The sequence below is a fragment of the Dreissena polymorpha genome, chromosome 2, assembly GCF_020536995.1.
Source record: "Dreissena polymorpha isolate Duluth1 chromosome 2, UMN_Dpol_1.0, whole genome shotgun sequence".
NCBI classification, from domain to species: domain Eukaryota; kingdom Metazoa; phylum Mollusca; class Bivalvia; order Myida; family Dreissenidae; genus Dreissena; species Dreissena polymorpha.
In genome coordinates, this window is record NC_068356.1 from 120,878,686 (window position 1) to 120,896,564 (window position 17,879).

At 37.2% G+C, this 17,879-nt stretch overlaps 1 protein-coding gene across 5 annotated transcripts in view; it reads left to right on the forward strand.

Annotated features, from left to right (window-relative positions):
* The window catches only part of LOC127868778 (target of Myb1 membrane trafficking protein-like), a 46,662-nt gene that overhangs the window by 9,600 nt on the left and 19,183 nt on the right, over positions 1 to 17,879 (forward strand). For 4 of the 5 annotated variants that reach the window (XM_052410848.1, XM_052410845.1, XM_052410849.1 and 1 more), the window contains exons 4-10: positions 65 to 211; positions 2,251 to 2,385; positions 3,317 to 3,379; positions 8,368 to 8,409; positions 10,839 to 11,063; positions 13,064 to 13,142; positions 15,275 to 15,426. In XM_052410848.1, coding sequence (XP_052266808.1) covers positions 65 to 211; positions 2,251 to 2,385; positions 3,317 to 3,379; positions 8,368 to 8,409; positions 10,839 to 11,063; positions 13,064 to 13,142; positions 15,275 to 15,426 — 843 coding nt within the window. The remainder of the gene's footprint in view (positions 1 to 64; positions 212 to 2,250; positions 2,386 to 3,316; positions 3,380 to 8,367; positions 8,410 to 10,838; positions 11,064 to 13,063; positions 13,143 to 15,274; positions 15,427 to 17,879) is intronic. The other variant, XM_052410847.1, reaches the window with a different exon arrangement.

Consider the following 17,879-nt stretch of genomic DNA (forward strand, 5'->3'; position numbering starts at 1 on the left):
ATTTATACCGGTACCAATGTCAATTGAAGCATACTAGTTAACAGTTGTCTGTTCCCTTTCCTAGTGTTTGGAAACCTGTGTGAAGAACTGTGGGAAGAGATTTCATGTGTGTATGGCAACAAAAGACTTTCTCAATGACCTCGTGAAAGTGATTGGACCCAAGTATGACCCACCGCAGGCATTGCAGGAGAAAGTACTGAGCATGATACAGGTACATGGTGGCACTATTTTGTTGGGATCAGTGTTTCAGCTAGAATAAGAAGGGCAGCATTTGCTTTTGTCAAAAGGGCACTTTAGCCTGCGCGTTGTGATATAGAAGTGGTTATATGCATATGTTATGTTACATTTTTTTTTGCATTAAAAAAAATTGTACTTTTTATTTTTCAAACTTCTTTGCACTGTAAAAATGTATTGAATTCATTAAAACTTCAGATACAAATTTGGTGTATGATAATTTTATTATGTCAAAAAAAGGCATGGTGGAGGTATGAAGGGACAGGGTGGGACCTTGGGGGGTAGGGTGCTAGGCCCTTATCTTTAGGTCAAGCTGGAGCTCTTTGGCAATGACAAGAAAACATTTTGATTGTTTGCCTTAAATTTGTTCTGATTAAAAAAGTTTTGAGGTAATATATTTATTGTATGCCCATCAATTTTCTACTTACAATAGACATTGTATTCTACAATAAAATACCAACAACCATATTTGACACTCTGATTTCTGTTTTCTTATCATGATAGTTACTAAGCTATTTTTTATGTTATTACAAACTTGCTTCAGCATTTTCTGTTTAGTTGGCATAAAATTGTTTGTGATTCTTTTTTTAGGGCAAATGCTCAATGAATAGTCTAAGCTAATTTATCCTGTCACATGCCTTTAAATCAGCCCGATAACCAGGTAACCTAATATCCCAAAAGATATTAGGCTAGATGAGCACGTGACCTCAAATATTCTTCAGTTTCTATCCGCGGATGCGCATGCATTTACTATTTTTTATTAATAAAATATACTTTTTTTCTATTAATAAAATACCAAATACATGTAAAGAACTGTTTGTTTAAACATTATTATTTAAACAGCATAATTTCGTCTTTGTGTATTGAATTAATAACGAGTAACTCGATCTCTGTGTGTCTTAACAAGATGGAAGCTAGCCTAAGCGCTTTGCCTGACGTGACGGCACCATGTTTTTTTTCGCGCGTGATGTTTACCATGTTAAATATTTAAACACAAAATACTCGAAAACTAGATATTTTAGAAACATTTCAACGAATGTTGTAAATGTGACAGGATAAATAGAATAATAGGTTGGTGACGTGGATGGAGAATGGTTATCTGGCTAATCATTCTCCATCCACGTCACCAACCTATTATTCTCTATCTATTCACCCAATTGTTCGCATCTGTGTAGTGTTCTGATTAAGGGAAATTTGCAACATCTCAATTATAATTATTTCCACGACATGTATTAATTTGATACTTTACTTGGGGTCATTGTGTGGAATCACTGACCAAGTTCAATAACTCAGGTTATTTAGCATAACTATGCTCCATTTTTATGCCCCCGGATCGAATGATCGGGGGTATATTGTTTTTGGCCCGTCTGTCTGTCATTCCGTCATTCTGTCAATCTGTCACCAAAACTTGAACCTACATTAAAGTTTTGCAATTACTTTTGAAATATTGAACATAGCAACTTGATATTTGGCATGCATGTGTATCTCATGGAGCTGCATATTTTGAGTGGTGAAAGGTCAAGGTCAAGGTCATCCTTCAAGGTCAAAGGTAAAAAAAAAAAGCGGCGCATAAGGGGGCATTGTGTTTCTGACAAACACATCTCTTGTTTATTTTGATAATTTTAGGTTAACTTTTTGTGGAACTTTTTCATATTTCTGTATCTACATATGATATTAAAATAAAAAAATGCATATGTGTTGATGGTCTTTATGAGCATGACTTTTCATGGGCTACAACTTTGACCAGCTGTTTAGCAGGGTTATCCCCCCTTTTGCACTTAAAAAAGTATATTTGAGGTTTGCATGCAAGTTGAAATTCAGGTTAAAGTTTGAATGCAATTAGTACATATTGCTGTAACTACTACCGATATTCAATTTAAACTTCACGCTTTTCTTCGGGATCATCATGCATGGTACATACAAACTCTGACCTGCAATTTAGAAGAATAATCATTAATATAATGCCCCTTGTTGTACCATTCTATCATATTATTTTGTATGTATTGTATATTTCAGACCTGGGCTGATGCTTTCCGAGGGGCCCCAGATCTGAAGGAAGTGGAGAAGATCTACCAGGAGTTGAAATCCAAGGGCATAGAGTTTCCAATGACAGACCTAGACAATCTGGCTCCAATACACACACCAGCACGGGTAGGTGACTTGTGTTCTGATTTAGGGTAATTTTCCTCACAAATCAAACATCGTTCTAGGTGAGGGCTTAGAAAGCAGAATTTGTAGCAAAAAAAATTTTAATTTTGAATGTTAGTCCAGAAATTCTGAAAATCTTCTTTATTATGCTCACCCAAAATTTATTTTGGGGGGAGCATATAGTCGCCGCTTCGTCTGTCCGTCCGTGTGTCCGTCCGTGCACAATTTTTGTCCGGGCTATTTCTCAGCAACTAATGACGGGAATTCAGTTAAACTTTATGGGAAGCTTCACAACCAAGAGGAGATGTGCATATTATCAGCGGGTTCTGGTCGGATGATTTTTCACAGAGTTATGGCCCTTTGAATTTTTTTATAAAATAATTCTTGTCCCCCCAACTACTATGCCCTCAAGACGTTTCCTTTTATCTGAATATATAGTGCAATATTGTGACTAAAAAAACCTTTGGGGAGCATCACCTGTCTCCGCCGGTTTCTTGTTTTAAATTAATTAACATAAATTTCAGTAGCAAATTTTAGAATGTAGAAGCCTTTGGCTATTTTAAGTACTACTAACACTAACATAGATTGTAGGAATCAAATACTTTTGCACTCTTTATTTAATAATTTCAAAAGTCTGTTTAAAAGATAAACTGTTGATAGTTGTCCAAACATGAATTAAAAAGGCAAACTATATAATCTGGAAAGGTTCAATGACAAACACTCTGTTAAATGTTTTAAATTGTGCATATCTACCGTTTAGTCTATGTAGCTGGTAGCACTTGCAGTATAATGAGCAGTTATTTTCCTGCATACAGGTTTGATAAAAAGGACCAGATCTAGCTTATTTTGTGTAGAACTGTTTTTTTTACTTGTTAAGATTATGGTCACATTGTGCCACCAGTGTATAAAGATGTAGTGTTTGTATGTATTGTAGACACATGGAGGTGCAGACCCAGAACCTCAAGTGCGGCCCAAACCAATCACCACCAACAGAGCTGTAAGTGTGCATTTCTCTCAGTAAAATCTTAACCCTTTACCAGTCAGATACACATGTTAACCCAATTGTAGTCCATTAAAAAATCAAATTAAATTAAAAACATTTCTGAATGGATACAAATTTTAAAGGCTTCATGTCCAACTCAAAGATACTGATGAGCAGCCAACAGGATTAACCTGAACAGCCTGCAAATTACTGTGAGTTAGTTCTGGTTGCATATAGCCATTTCACGTTGCATCTGAGTGGGAAAAGGTTAATTTCAAGGGATGTGATTTTTTTAGCTCACCTGATTGCTCAGGTGAGCTTTTGTGAACGGTCTTTGTCCGTCGTCTGTTCGTCCGTCTTTCCGTCCACATTTGTTTGTAAACACTCCAGAGGCCACATTTATTGTCCGATCTTCATGAAACTTGGTCAGAAGATTTGTCCCATTGAAATCTCGTTCGAGTTCGAAACTGGGTCGTGCCATGTCAAAAACTAGGTCAAAAAAAAGAAAAAACTTGTAAACACTGTAGAAGTCACATTTCATGCCCAATCTTCATGTAACTTGGTCAAAATCTTTGTCTTAATGATATGTTGAATGGGTTCAAAAGTGGTTCCGGTCCGTTGAAAAACATGGCTCTAGTGGGCGGGGCAGTTTTCTTTATTTGGCTATAGAGAAACCTTGTAAACACTCTAAAAGTCATAATTTTTGCCCAATCATGAAAATTGGTCAAAACATTGGTTTTATTGATATCTTGGACGAGTTCGAAAATGATCCAGATCGGTGAAAAAACATGGCCGCCAGTGGGCTAGGAATATTTCTCTATATGTATATAGTGAAAACATGTGAACACTCTAGAAGTCACATTTTTGGCCCAATTTTCATGAAATTTGGTCAGAACATTTGTTTCCTTGATATGAGAGTTGAGTTTGAAAATGGTTTCGGTCAGTTGAATAGCAAGGATGCCGGGGGGGGGGGGGGGGGGCAGTTTTCTTATATTTTTATAGTAAAAAAAGCTTGTGAACACTCTAGAAGTCACATTTTTTGCCCAATCATCATGAAACTTGTTTAAAAGATTGGTTTTATATATGTCACATAATTAATGCCATAATTATTGCCTTTAGATTGTCCAAATTTTCATTATATTTAACAAAATCCTTGTAAACACATAAGAGGTCACAATTTTTTTTCAGATTTTATGAATCTTGGTCATAATATTTATTTTTGTAAGCAAAGTTTTATGTTTGGTAAGGGGGTCTACTCAAAAAATAGGTCGCCAGGTCAAATCTTACAAAAACAAAATCACTCCATATGCCAGAGTTTTGGTTCAATACTGATGAAACTTGACCAGGATGTTTGTCTGGACAATATCTAGGTCAAGTTTGACGTTTGGTAAAAATTGAATGAACAGACTCCTCTCAGGTGAGCGAACTAGGGCCATCTTGGCCCTTTTGTTATCCCCACGCTTTTTGAAAAAAAGGTGGGGATATTGTGGTGATCTCCGCCGTCCGTCCGTCCGTCCGTCCGTCTGTCCGTCCGTCCTGGCCACTATCTCCTCCTACACTAAAAGCACTAGAACCTTGAAATTTACACACATGGTAGCTATGAGCATATGTGCGACCCTGCACTATTTGGAATTTTGATCTGACCCCTGGGTCAAAAGTTATAGGGGTTGGGGTGGGGCCGCGTCAGAAATTATCACTCATTTTTTTAGGTTATTTTACATTTACTTCTTTATTTCTACACCGATTCACTTCAAATTGATACTGGACCTCACCTATGACAATACGGTCAATCTCAACCATGCATGGCCCCATTCCCAACCCTGGGGCGCCCCGCCCACATAGGCCACACCCACCAAAAATTTCCATTTACTATAATTTTTTCATTTCTACACGGATTCACTTCAAATTGATACTGAACTTTTGTTATGACATTAGGGTCAATCTCAACTATGCATGGCCCCAATCCCAACCCTGGGGCGCCCGCCCACATAGGCCACACCCACCAAAAAATTCCATTTACTATAATTTTTTCATTTCTACACGGATTCACTTCAAATTGATACTGAACTTCTCTTATGACATTAGGGTCAATCTCAACTATGCATGGCCCCATAACCAACCCTGGGGCCCCGCCCACATAGACCACACCCACCCAAAATTGCCTTTACTATAATTTCTTCATTTCTACACCGATTCACTTCAAATTGATATTGAACTTCTCTTATGACAATACAGTCAATCTCAACTATGCATGGCCCCATTACCAACCCTGGGGCGCCCCGCCCACATAGACCACACCCACCCAAAATTGCCTTTTACTATAATTTCTTCATTTCTACACCGATTCACTTCAAATTGATACTGAACCTCTCTTATGACAATACGGTCAATCTCAACTATGCATGGCCCCATTACCAACCCTGGGGCGCCCTGCCCACATATGTCACACCCACCCAAAATTGCCTTTTACTATAACTTCTTCATTTCTACACCAATTCACTTCTAATTGATGATGAACTTCTCTTATGACAATACGGTCAATCTCAGCTATGCATGGCCCCATTACCAACCCTGGGGCACACCTAGGTCAAACATTCGGCGTGGGGATACGCGTCGGCCTCTGCCGCGCCATTTCTAGTTTTCTTTTGTTTTGATCCTTAAGGTTACCTGCAAATTTGGCTTTGATTATCATGATATACAGTTTTCCCCCGGGAAAATCACGCTATATTAAACTTGAGAATAACGGTCACCTGTCCATTACGGCCAATGGCCACTATATTCCACTCCGAAAGTCATCTTTGAACTGAAACAACGGTCACACGACAGTGGTTTTCGAGTCGCGAAAATTACAAACACAGCACATAATTTGTCTGTCTATTTTGCGGGTAAAGCATCTGATAGTGATAATTACCATTGATAGTTCTATGACAGAAAGTCATGTTTCAGCTGAAAACAACAGTCACGTGTCAGTTGTTTCGAGTAGTGAAAATTAAGAACAAAAACCAAACACGTGCACGTAACAATAAGAATGTGTATAAGTAGCAATTATCGGCTGCATTCATAACGACAAAGCATGAGCGCGTTAGGAAGTCAATAAATCTTATAGCTGATAAGGTGTTTTAAACAACACAAAGCTGGCGAGTGTTCATATCATAAGAAGGCGATAAAAGGATTAGTGATCGTCTATTCAGGAAAATGAACACTGAATTGCAACTTTTATAACAAACTAAATATTTTTTTTAAAGGTTTTGGAATCTTTCTTTGAATTAGAATGATACGGTTATACCGTACTGTCAGTTTATGACAGCGAAACCGCTTTTATAATTGTTCAGACGTTACGTCAATGACGCGTGACAATCTTTATTTTAAAATACATTCCAATGAATGTTATACGAGCTGTAGGATTTACTGAATGATCCTACTATCGGTTTATGACATCGAATCCGCTTTTTAGACTTGTCCGGTCGTGACGTCAAAGGACTTGGCAAGGTTTATTTACTGAATAGACGAGCATGAGTAAACAATTATAGTAGCGTTGATAAAGTCATCGATTTATTTTAACAATATGAAATATATAAATCAATTTATAAGATATTATTCTGTATTTTCAATGTAAGTTAATTATGTTATTATGTTTAGTTATCGGTAATGAGCCCCTGTGTTTCACACTGTATGCAAACGACTGGGTGGGGTAATGACGTAGCAATACTACCAATTGACCAACCATATAAAAATTGTGATCTGAAAACAACGGTCACCTGTGTACAACGGTCACTTTGGTCATTTCCCATGACTGACCGCTGTTTTCAGGTTTGACTGTATATGTATATTTATGACCCCCTTCGAAGAAGAAGGGGTATATTGTTTTGCACGATGCTCTGTCCGTATGTCCGTCCACCCGATGTTTCCGGATGATAACTCAAGAATGCTTAGGCCTAGGATTATGAAACATCATAGGTACATTGAAAATTACTCGCAGATGACCACTATTGATTTTGAGGTCACTAGGTCAAAGGTCAAGGTCACGGTGATCCGAAATAGTAAAATGGTTTCCGGATGATAATTCAAGAACGCTTATGCCTAGGATCATGAAACTTCATAGGTACATTGATCATGACTCGAAGATGAACCCTATTGATTTTCAGGTCAAAGGTCAAGGTCACGGTGGCTCAACTAAAAAAAATGGTTTTCGGATGATAACTCAAGAACGCTTATGCCTAGGATCATGAAACTTCATAGGTACATTGATCATGACTCGCAGATGACCCCTTTTGACTTTCAGGTCACTAGGTCAAAGGTCAAGGTCACAGTGACTTGACACAGTAAAATGGTTTCTGGATGATAACTCAAGAAAGCTTACCTGTACAACTAGGATCATGAAACTTCATAGGTACATTGATCATGACTCGCAGATGACCCCTATTGATTTTCAGGTCACTAGGTCATAGGGCAAAGTCACAGTGCTAAAAAACGTGTTCACACAATGGCTTCCACTACAACTGACAGCCCATATGGGGGGGGGGGCATGCATGTTTTACAAACAGCCCTTGTTAATATTTAGCTTACAATGTTTTGGCAAGATTTATAGTTGTTCGCTGTCATAATGTTTCTGAAATCACTCCCCTGATTATGTATTTTTTCTGTTATGATGTTAGCATTTTATTTTACCTGTTTACATTTTGTTTGATTTCTGAAGTACAATATAGTGATATCCTTATAGTATAGTGATCATTTAAATACAACATTTATTTGTCATTTTCAGGTTTTCTGATAATGTGATATGTGTATTATACTTTTGTGTTATATTGGAATTTCTGTTTAATTGTACATGCATGTTTTTTTTTTACAATTATTGAATCATTTAATTTCCTATGTTGGAATGTTTATATATATGGAAATTTTTCTTATGGTTTTAATATGTGTAAATTATTTAGGTGCCAATGATATTGTGTGTTTATTATGGCTGCTAATACTAATAACCAAGTTCCCCTGTTTTCTCCCAGTCAGCATATGTAGTTGAAGAAGAGGAGTATGAAATGTTCCAGGTTGTTTATTTATTTCACCCATTGTTGAATCATCTTTTGTGCAAAATTGGCTGGTGTATCTGGTGTAACTGTGCTGTTTGTCCAGAGTTAACATGAAGATGACCATGTTTTACATTTGTTTATAATGAATACTGAAGATATGTTTGTCATTTTGAGTTCTTACATTTTCGAGAATATACCATGAAACTTGCTTGGAACAGAGAAATGGTCTGTCCAAAGCTGGTAGTAAGCTTAAGTGAATTATTGGGTTTTCTCACATACATACACACCTTCATGTTAGAAATGGAATCAGACAGCTGTAGATTTATGTCCTTTGCTGAATAAATCATGAAGCATCGGGTTTTACTGACCAGGGCCTTAAGTAGTTTGGTTGGAAAATGTAGTCTTAAAAGGTCAATGTTTCCTACTTTAAAAGAATGTACTTTGCTGCTGTTAAAAAATTAAAAGACTAAATTTGGTGTACATGCATGTGTAAATTAACGGCTGTTGATATAAGCATGTATTTTCTTGTTGTTTTGTTTTTGTTTATGTTGTATTTAGTGTCTTCTTGTTTCAATTGTATATGGTAATTGTTTCCCTCATCATTATTTATCCCCCTCCTCAACCAATTAAATGTTCAATTTTTATGCTCACGTACATGAAACTTCTATTGCATTACCAAACTTGATTACCCAAAAATGGCCACACTGTTTCTTATACTGAATATAAAACTTTTAAAGTCTTCTTGTTAAACAGTTATGGGATTCACAGAAATTTTCCTATTGTTATTGTGTTCCTAATTCCGGAAAAATTATTTTGTTTGTTAAAAAACATGGTCACCAGTGGGAAGTAAGGTTTTCTTTATATGGTGGAATATTAACCTTAAAATTTTATCTTGCAAAGACCACTGGCTGGATTTTAAAATAAATCCAATTATCTGGTCTTAAAGTTTTGTTTTTGTCCTTAATATCCCTGTGCCATGTTCCCATCCATGCAGTTATTGTCAAAACCAGGTTAGTTACCCAGGGAATTCATAGCCCTCTTGTTTACAATTTGAAGTGCTTTCACAAACTTTCAAAAGTTATTAGTCCTGACTTCCAAGCCTTAAGTTGTTGACGTCCCGGATATAAAGTTGCAAGTCTATTTCCGTATTTTTGTAAACCCTACTGTATGTGTTGATCGCTGGAAGCATACATGTTCCAACTCTATCCATAACCTTATAATCCAGTATAATACATAATGACTTCTATTTTCAATTGCAAAATATGACCAATATTGACGATAATGTGTTTTTTTTATAACCACATAAGTTCGCCAAAAACACAAACATTTGCAATCAAGTGCATAAACAGAGCGAATTGAGGGATTTTGAAATTCCCAAAGAACATGTTTAAATTTAGTGATTGATGTGAGAGCATCGAGCACTGTTCATATTAAGTAAAAAAGACCAATCAATAATTATTTATATTAAGATTGAATGTTAGAAAAAAATTGGCTAAAGTGAAATTGATTTTCCTTGAATACAAAAAAAGCTTCTTTCTGTATATCAAACATTCATTTGCATTACAATTATGTTAAAATGGACTACGAAATCTTAAAACCAAAATTACACCTAAATGTTCACTGCGCTACAAAGTTTGTATACAAAAATCAATACAAATACTTTTTCCATGCTGATGTCTAAATGTGTGGCGTAATTTTTGTGCGCTTTAATCGGGACAAAGGATCAATACAAAATGCATTGTCAGGGGTTTTCCTCCCTTCATTGGGAAGAGGCCCTAGCCTATGGATTTTGGGAAGAAATTGCTCATTTTGGGAAGATTTCTCGCAAAAATTACTGCTTTGGGAAATGAAAAAGCTGGTGTAAGTTAGGATTTTTGAGAAAACTGCATGATTTTAAAGAAATTTTCAATTGGGAAGGGGCCTTTAATAGGCCCCTGTTATATAAGGCTGAAAACCCCTGATTGTTTATTTGAAGCTAGAATTTGTACAAGTTGTGTTCAGGGAGAAATTACCAGATTTACTGTTAGGATTTGAATGTCCTGTGTATATCAAATCACCGTACATGCGGATTATCAGACGTCCAAGGGACTACCACAATTTGTAAAACGGATGTACAACAGCTGATTTTGGTCGTAATTTACACTCAGGCGTTCATTAAAGAACGCACTGAATTTATTAATTATTTTTTATTTACCTAAGCATGTCTATACAATATTCATTTAATTATAATAACATGACTGTCTTAACAACACCAAACACACAACAATTCATAATATGAGACTAGTTCTGGGAAATCTGGGCTTCTTTTAACAAAAAATGACATAAAAGCTGAAAGTGTCATCCCTGTTTAGCATGTGCAGACTGCACAGGCTTATTTGGGATAACACTAATGCACATGCATTAAGCCCCATTTTTCCGGAGCAATGCTCATTTTATGACCATTGTAGCCCACAGTACGGGGCCAGGGTCATGTGATACATCCCCCAGGCCAGGCACCTATGGCTATGCAGGCGCCACGGATCCCAGGCATCCCAGTTGTGCCGACCCAGGAGCAACTTGCCAAGCTGCGCAGTGAGCTTGATGTGGTGCAAGGTAACGTGCGTGTCATGAGTGAGATGCTCACGGAACTGTCCCCTAGCAACGTGGACTCCTCCGATCTGGAACTGCTGCAGGTGAGGTCAATTGTAGATTTTGTTTTCTAGAAAATGAGGGTTATATGTTTGTCAGCTATAGTTTTGTCAAGTGGTGAGAGCATTGATTGCTTTGTCAACTTATAGCTCATTTCTTTTCCAAAGTTCACATTTTTTAATTTTGTTTATCAGTATTGATGGAACTTGTTCAGAATGTTTATATCGTTAATATCAAGATCACTGATAATGTTTGTTGTAAAAGTTGTTGTACATTGTCAAGTTTTTGTTCAGATGCTGATGTTAAATGGGGGTAGAGTGTTTATTGTATACTGAGTCATGAGAATCAACTAACGACTACGTCCATCTTATGAGCCTGATCATCCAAAAGTGGGTCTTATTTCATATGTGGCAAGCCTAGATTCAATCAGTTTGGGCTTCTGTGCAGGCTGGTCAGGGGCTAACATGTCTGCTGATGAGACTAGAAACTGTGTGTACCTTTATAGGGGACAGGGCCCCTCCTGACCAGGCTGTGCAATTTCACAGGATGGTCTAAAGCCAGGCTGGTCGCATTTAGTATAAGACACATGTCCTCATGACCCGGCTCATATGTCACAAGCTGCAAACATTTTGCAAAGCTATGTAATTAACATTTCTTGCATAGTCTTAACTAAACTGCACCAAAATATTTGTCCGTGTAATATGCTTGTACGATTTTGAAACTGTGTCACGTGGAGTCAGGAATTGCAAACTAGGAGCAATTGAAGAAAAAGCTTTTGAACACTAAAAATTATATTTATTGCAAATTTTATTAAACGTTGTCAGAAAATTTTCTTAGATAATATATGAGATGAGTTTCAAACTCAAGAGTAAAAAAAAGCAAGGGCAATAGGTCACATTAAAGAAAGCTCACTATGAATGCTCTTGAAGTAACTTTTTTTCCCCTAAAAACATCAAAATTGTCTCGATTTTATGGATTATATTTTATTGTCTTCCAGGTGTTGGGGAAGTCTTTCTTATATGGCTTAAGAAAAAGTTTGTGAACAAAATTGTCCTATCTCCTATAACTTTGCTCATTAAATTATTGTTCAAAAGTTATTCTGGCTGATTTTAAAATAGTTCCAGCCTGTTGAATACCATCACCACCAGTAGGGCAGGCAGTTTTTTAAATGTGGCTTTTGAACTCTCTAGATGCCAAACATTGTCCACTATCGATGTGAAACTTGCTTATAATATAATGATTTGTGATAATAATTTCAAGAAAATAAAAAAAAACGTTCTTGTCTGTGGCAAAACATGAATGCAAGATTGCATAACTCTGGTTGTCATTTTTACGGAATTATGACCCTTTTTTAACTTAGTAACTTTAAATATATGGTTAAATATTGTGTTTAGATCGACTTTACTTCTAAAGTATCAAGGCTATTGCTTTCAAACTTCAAATACTTTCATGCTATCATGAGGGTAATGTACCTGGCAAGTTGAATTTGACCTTGACCTTTGAATGACCTTGACTCGCAAGGTCAAATATTAAATTTTGCTAAAATTGCCATAACTTCTTTATTTATGATTAGATTTGATTGATACTTTGACAAAACAACTCTTACCTGACATGCCACAATAGACTCCACCCAAACCATCCCCCCGAAACCCCCACCCCAATTTTTTTTTAAAGATCATCTAATAAATCACCACCACACACTCACACTATACCCCCCCACCCCTCATCCCCCCCCCCCTTTTTTTTTTTTGAAACATGATTAAAAAACACAAATATTTATTTGTATTATTTTATTTTTGAAATACCGTCCAAGAATCCCCCCCCCAAAAAAAAAATTGATTGAAATTGAGAAAGGACCCTTCACCTTTTAAAAGAAAAATAGATAAGCGGTCTGCACCCGCAAGGCAGTGCTCTTGTTCAAATCTGCATCAATTTATATATCAGATGAGCATCCAAGGCTCTCAGGGCCCCCATCGTTGAGCTTTTACCAAAAATAAATGGTACATTTAACATCAAATGGTGTGACATCAGTTTGTTTTTGCAGGAGCTTAATCGAACCAACAGACAAATGCAACAGAGAATTGTTGAACTCCTAGATGGAATTCCAAATGAGGAAGTAACAAGTAAGGCATTATTCTAGTGAAGTTTCAGACTTTAACCTTGCTCTATCTAGAACATTTAGGAGTCGCACACATTCTTATCCCCCTGCCAAGGGTGGAGGGATATAGAATTGGCATTGTCCGTCTCTCGCAAAACTTATCAGGGCTATATCTCAGAGACTATATAAGATATCAACATGAAACTTAATGGATGTGTAGATATCAATGTGGAGAAGAACCATGCATATGAATCATTACCCTACACTTTCTTAAATAAGAGTTATTGCCCTTTGTTTTGTGTGTGATGTTACTTGTCATGGCTATATCTCATATACCATACAACACTTCAACATGAAACTTCATGGGTGTATTGAAATAAATGAGGAGAGTTGCCATGCTTTAGAACCATAACCTTTTATTGCCCTTTGTTGATTTTGTATGATGTAATTTTTCAGGTCTATATCTCAGATACTAGACAAGATTTCTACATGAAACTTCATGGGTGTGTAGAAATCAATGGGAAGAAGTGCACTGACAAGAACCATAGCCCAATACTTTCTTAAATAAGAATTACCAGTATTGCACTTTGTTGTTTTTCGGCGTCAGCTGTATACGCCAGCTTTTCACCTTAGCCTGACCTTTGTTAGCGTCCAATAGAACTCAAATAAAACTTCCCGCGGCCAAGTACAGATGAATACACTTCATTGACTGCATTGGCTGATTTGATAATACCACTAGAACATTGGAAACATGTCCGCGTCTTTGTAACACTGTTTTACTGCGTGTTCAGCATAAAACAGTTTTATCTCTAATAAAAAGGCTTTATAGATAGAACAGTTTTACACTCAATCTCGACATCAATACAGTTTGTGCGTACATCTTTTATTTTCAGAGGATTTTCAGCGCGAGAACGTTGTGTACTTAAAGGCCATGTTCTCATATTTAGTACTGACTTCCATATTCCTGTCAACATGTTATATGTAAAAGTATAAAGAGCAGTGGAAGCGATGCCTCACTTTAATGTGTTGCATTTCAACCCGCGAGGTATAAGGGGTCAGTTCGCGGTTAGTGTGTTTGAATGTCAGAGTTTATATACAGATCAGACCTTCTGTGCTGTTCGGAGGTCGCGGTCAGTTATATAATAGTTATATAATAAAGACGCTATAGCGTGAACTAGGTGAACCGGAATTTTCTTTACCACCAGAAAGATGTGAAATGAAGATATCCAGCGATATTATTTTATGGCATGTCAATAATAGATTCTTAATGTGTTTTCAACAATACCATGATAAATATTATTTTTAATTAATTAACAAGAATTATTCCATCATATTTACTAATGTATTATTGCAGCATATTGACTAATGTATTAAGTATGAGCGCGATGATTCTCGATACTGTTAATAATCGAATCAAATACACGTAGCAATTCCCGATAAACCACTCAAACAGGTTTGTTCGAAGAACGCGCGTATACATATTTAAAATATGTACGGAGACTTCGCGTGTGGCCGGTTGACTTTGGTTTTCTTTTTTGTATCTATAGGTTTATGACCAGCAATATGTAATAATGTAAAATAAGCCGCGAAAACTCCGCGTAACATCCCGTACTGCGTTTGATGCAGCTAAAAACTGCACAGAAAAAGATATTAGCTATCCTTGATCTCATTCATTTAAATCTTTACCTTCCATAAACTCCAACCACAATCAACGCCGTATATCTTTTTTAAAGATATTTCTTGTTGTATGATGTAACTTTTTTTCAGAGCTTTATCACAGATACTCTACAAGATTTCAACATGAAACTTCATAGGTGTATGGATATAAACAAGGAGAATTGCAATGCATAAAAACAGTTACCCTACACACAAATATTTTTTAGGATTATTTAATATATTAAGGGATTTGAACCCATAAAAAAAACAAATTTATTTGGCGGGGAATATCAGTTCAACAAATTTGCTTGTTACTATTTAAAAGATGAATACATGTTGTGTCAAGTAATATAAAGTATATTGTAACTTGGTAGTTTGTTTAAAACTTAAATATAACTGCACTGTTCTTTAAAACTTGCTTTTAGATATTGTTGACCTGCTTTGAAACTCACCAGAAAAGTTTGTTACATTTATAAAACTAATTTCTTAACACTATTGCAGATGAGTTGCTGCGAGTAAATGATGACCTGAACAACGTTTTCTTGCGCCATGAGAGGTTTGAGCGTTTCCGAACTGGACAGACGGGTCAGATCAACACAGAGCAAGAACCAGCATTGACCGAATCTTTCTCCCCTCCCTCCTACAATGAAAGTGTAAGACACATAGGGTCTTTCTCCCCTCCCTCCTACAATGAAAGTATTAGACACATAGGGTCTTTCTTCCCTCCCTCCTACAATGAAAGTGCAAGACACATAGGGTCTTTCTCCCATCCCTCCTACAATGAAAGTGTAAGACGCATAGGGTCTTTCTTCCCTCCCTCCTACAATGAAAGTGTAAGACACATAGGGTCTTTCTTCCCTCCCTCCTACAATTAAAGTGTAAGATACATAGGGTCTTTCTCCCCTCCCTCCTACAATGAAAGTGTAAGATACATAGGGTCTTTCTCCCCTCCCTCCTACAATGAAAGTGTAAGATACACAAGGTCTTTCTCCCCTCCCTTCTACAATGAAAGTGTAAGACACACAGCTTCTTTCTCCCCTCCCTCCTTCAATGAAAGTGTAAGATACACAAGGTCTTTCTCCCCTCCCTCCTACAATGAAAGTGTAAGATACACAAGGTCTTTCTCCCCTCCCTCCTACAATGAAAGTGTAAGACACACAGGTCTTTCTCCCCTCCCTCCCACAATGAAAGTGTAAGATACATAGGGTCTTTCTCCCCTCCCTCCTACAATGAAAGTGTAAGATACACAAGGTCTTTCTCCCCTCCCTCCTACATTGAAAGTGTAAGATACATAGGGTCTTTCTCCCCTCCCTCCTACAATGAAAGTGTAAGATACACGAGGTCTTTCTCCCCTCCCTCCTTCAATGAAAGTGTAAGATACACAAGGTCTTTCTCCCCTCCCTCCTACAATGAAAGTGTAAGATACACAAGGTCTTTCAGGGCTTTTTTTCCTGACTTTGTGAAGTGGCCCTGGCCCCCTCACTTTGTGAACAAATGAGTCGCGAACTTTTCAAAATTGTGAAAAAAATGAGTCGCAAACTATTCAAAATTGTGAAAAATCGAGTCGCAAACTTCTTACAATTGTGAAAAACCGAGTCGTGAAATTGTTAAAATTGTGAAAAACAGCCAATTTTGTAAAAATTCACGGCCCTGTTAGGTTTGTGAATTGTCCCTATCAAAATTGTGAAATGTCCTTCCAGGGCCACTTGCAAAGAAGGAAAAGAAGCCCTGTCTTTCTCCCATCCCTCCTACAATGAAAGTGTTAGACACACAGCTTCTTTCTCCCATCCCTCCTACAATGAAAGTGTAAGACACACAAGGTCTTTCTCTCCTCCCTCCTACAATGAAAGTGTAAGACACATAGCTTCTTTCTCCCCTCCCTCCTACAATGAAAGTGTAAGATACGCAAGGTCTTTTTCCCATCCCGCCTACAATGAATGTGTAAGACACACAGCTTCTTTCTCCCATCCCTCCTACAATGAAAGTGTTTCTTTCTCCCCTCTCCTACAATGAAAGTGTAAGGCACACAGGTCGTTCTCCCCTCCCTTCTATCCAAAAAATGAAAGACACGCTAAATATATTCTCCCATTCCTTCTACTATGAAAGTGTAAAACAAACCAAGTTCTTTTCCCTCCCTCCTTCTATAAAAGTTTAAAACAAATTGAGTCCTGCTTTAATTCTTGCTACCATGAAAGTGTAAAACAAACTGAGTCCTGCTTTCATTCCTGCTGCAATTTAAGTGTAAAACACATCGAGTTAATCTCCCATTCCTGCTACAATTGAAGTGTAAAACACACAGAGTCCTTCTCCCTTTCCTGATGCTTTAAAAAGAGTAAAACACAGTGAGTCCTCCAATTCCTGCTACCATGAAATGCACACACACACACACACTCACTGAGTCCTTCAACTCACCCTCCTATCATGGAAGTGTAAAATACTTAAGAGTCCCAACTACCATGAAAGTGGTAACACACACTCAGTCTTTCACTGTCCCTCTCACCATAGAGGGTTAACACACTGAGTCTTTCTTTCCTCCCTTATACCATAAAAGAGTAAGAGGCAGGGGTAATGAAATATGGGGTTGATATCTTATTAAAAGCAATGGTTTTATTTTGAGTTTTGGTGAGCTTTTGTGATCGCCTTTTGTCCGTTGTCCATTGTGCGGCGTCAACATTTGCCTTGCTAACTCTCTAGAGGCCACATTTTTTGTCCAATCTTCATGAAATTTGGTCTGAAGATTGGTCTCAATGATATCTTGGATGAGTTCGAAAATGATGACATTTGCTTGAAAAACATGGCTGCCAAGGGGCGGGGCATTTTCCTTATATGGCTATAGTAAAATCTTGATAACACTCTAGAGGCCACTTTTATAGTTCGATCTTCATGAAACTCGGTCAGAAGATTCATCCCAATAATATCTTGGACGAGTTCAAAAATGATACCAGTTGGTTGAAAAACATGGCCACCACGGGGGCAGGGCATTCTCCCTTATATGGCTATAGTAAAACCTTGTTTACACTCTAGAGGTCTCATTTATTTTCCGTTCATCATGAAACTTGGTCAGAAGATTGTCCCATTGATAACTTGGATGAGTTCGAAAATGGTT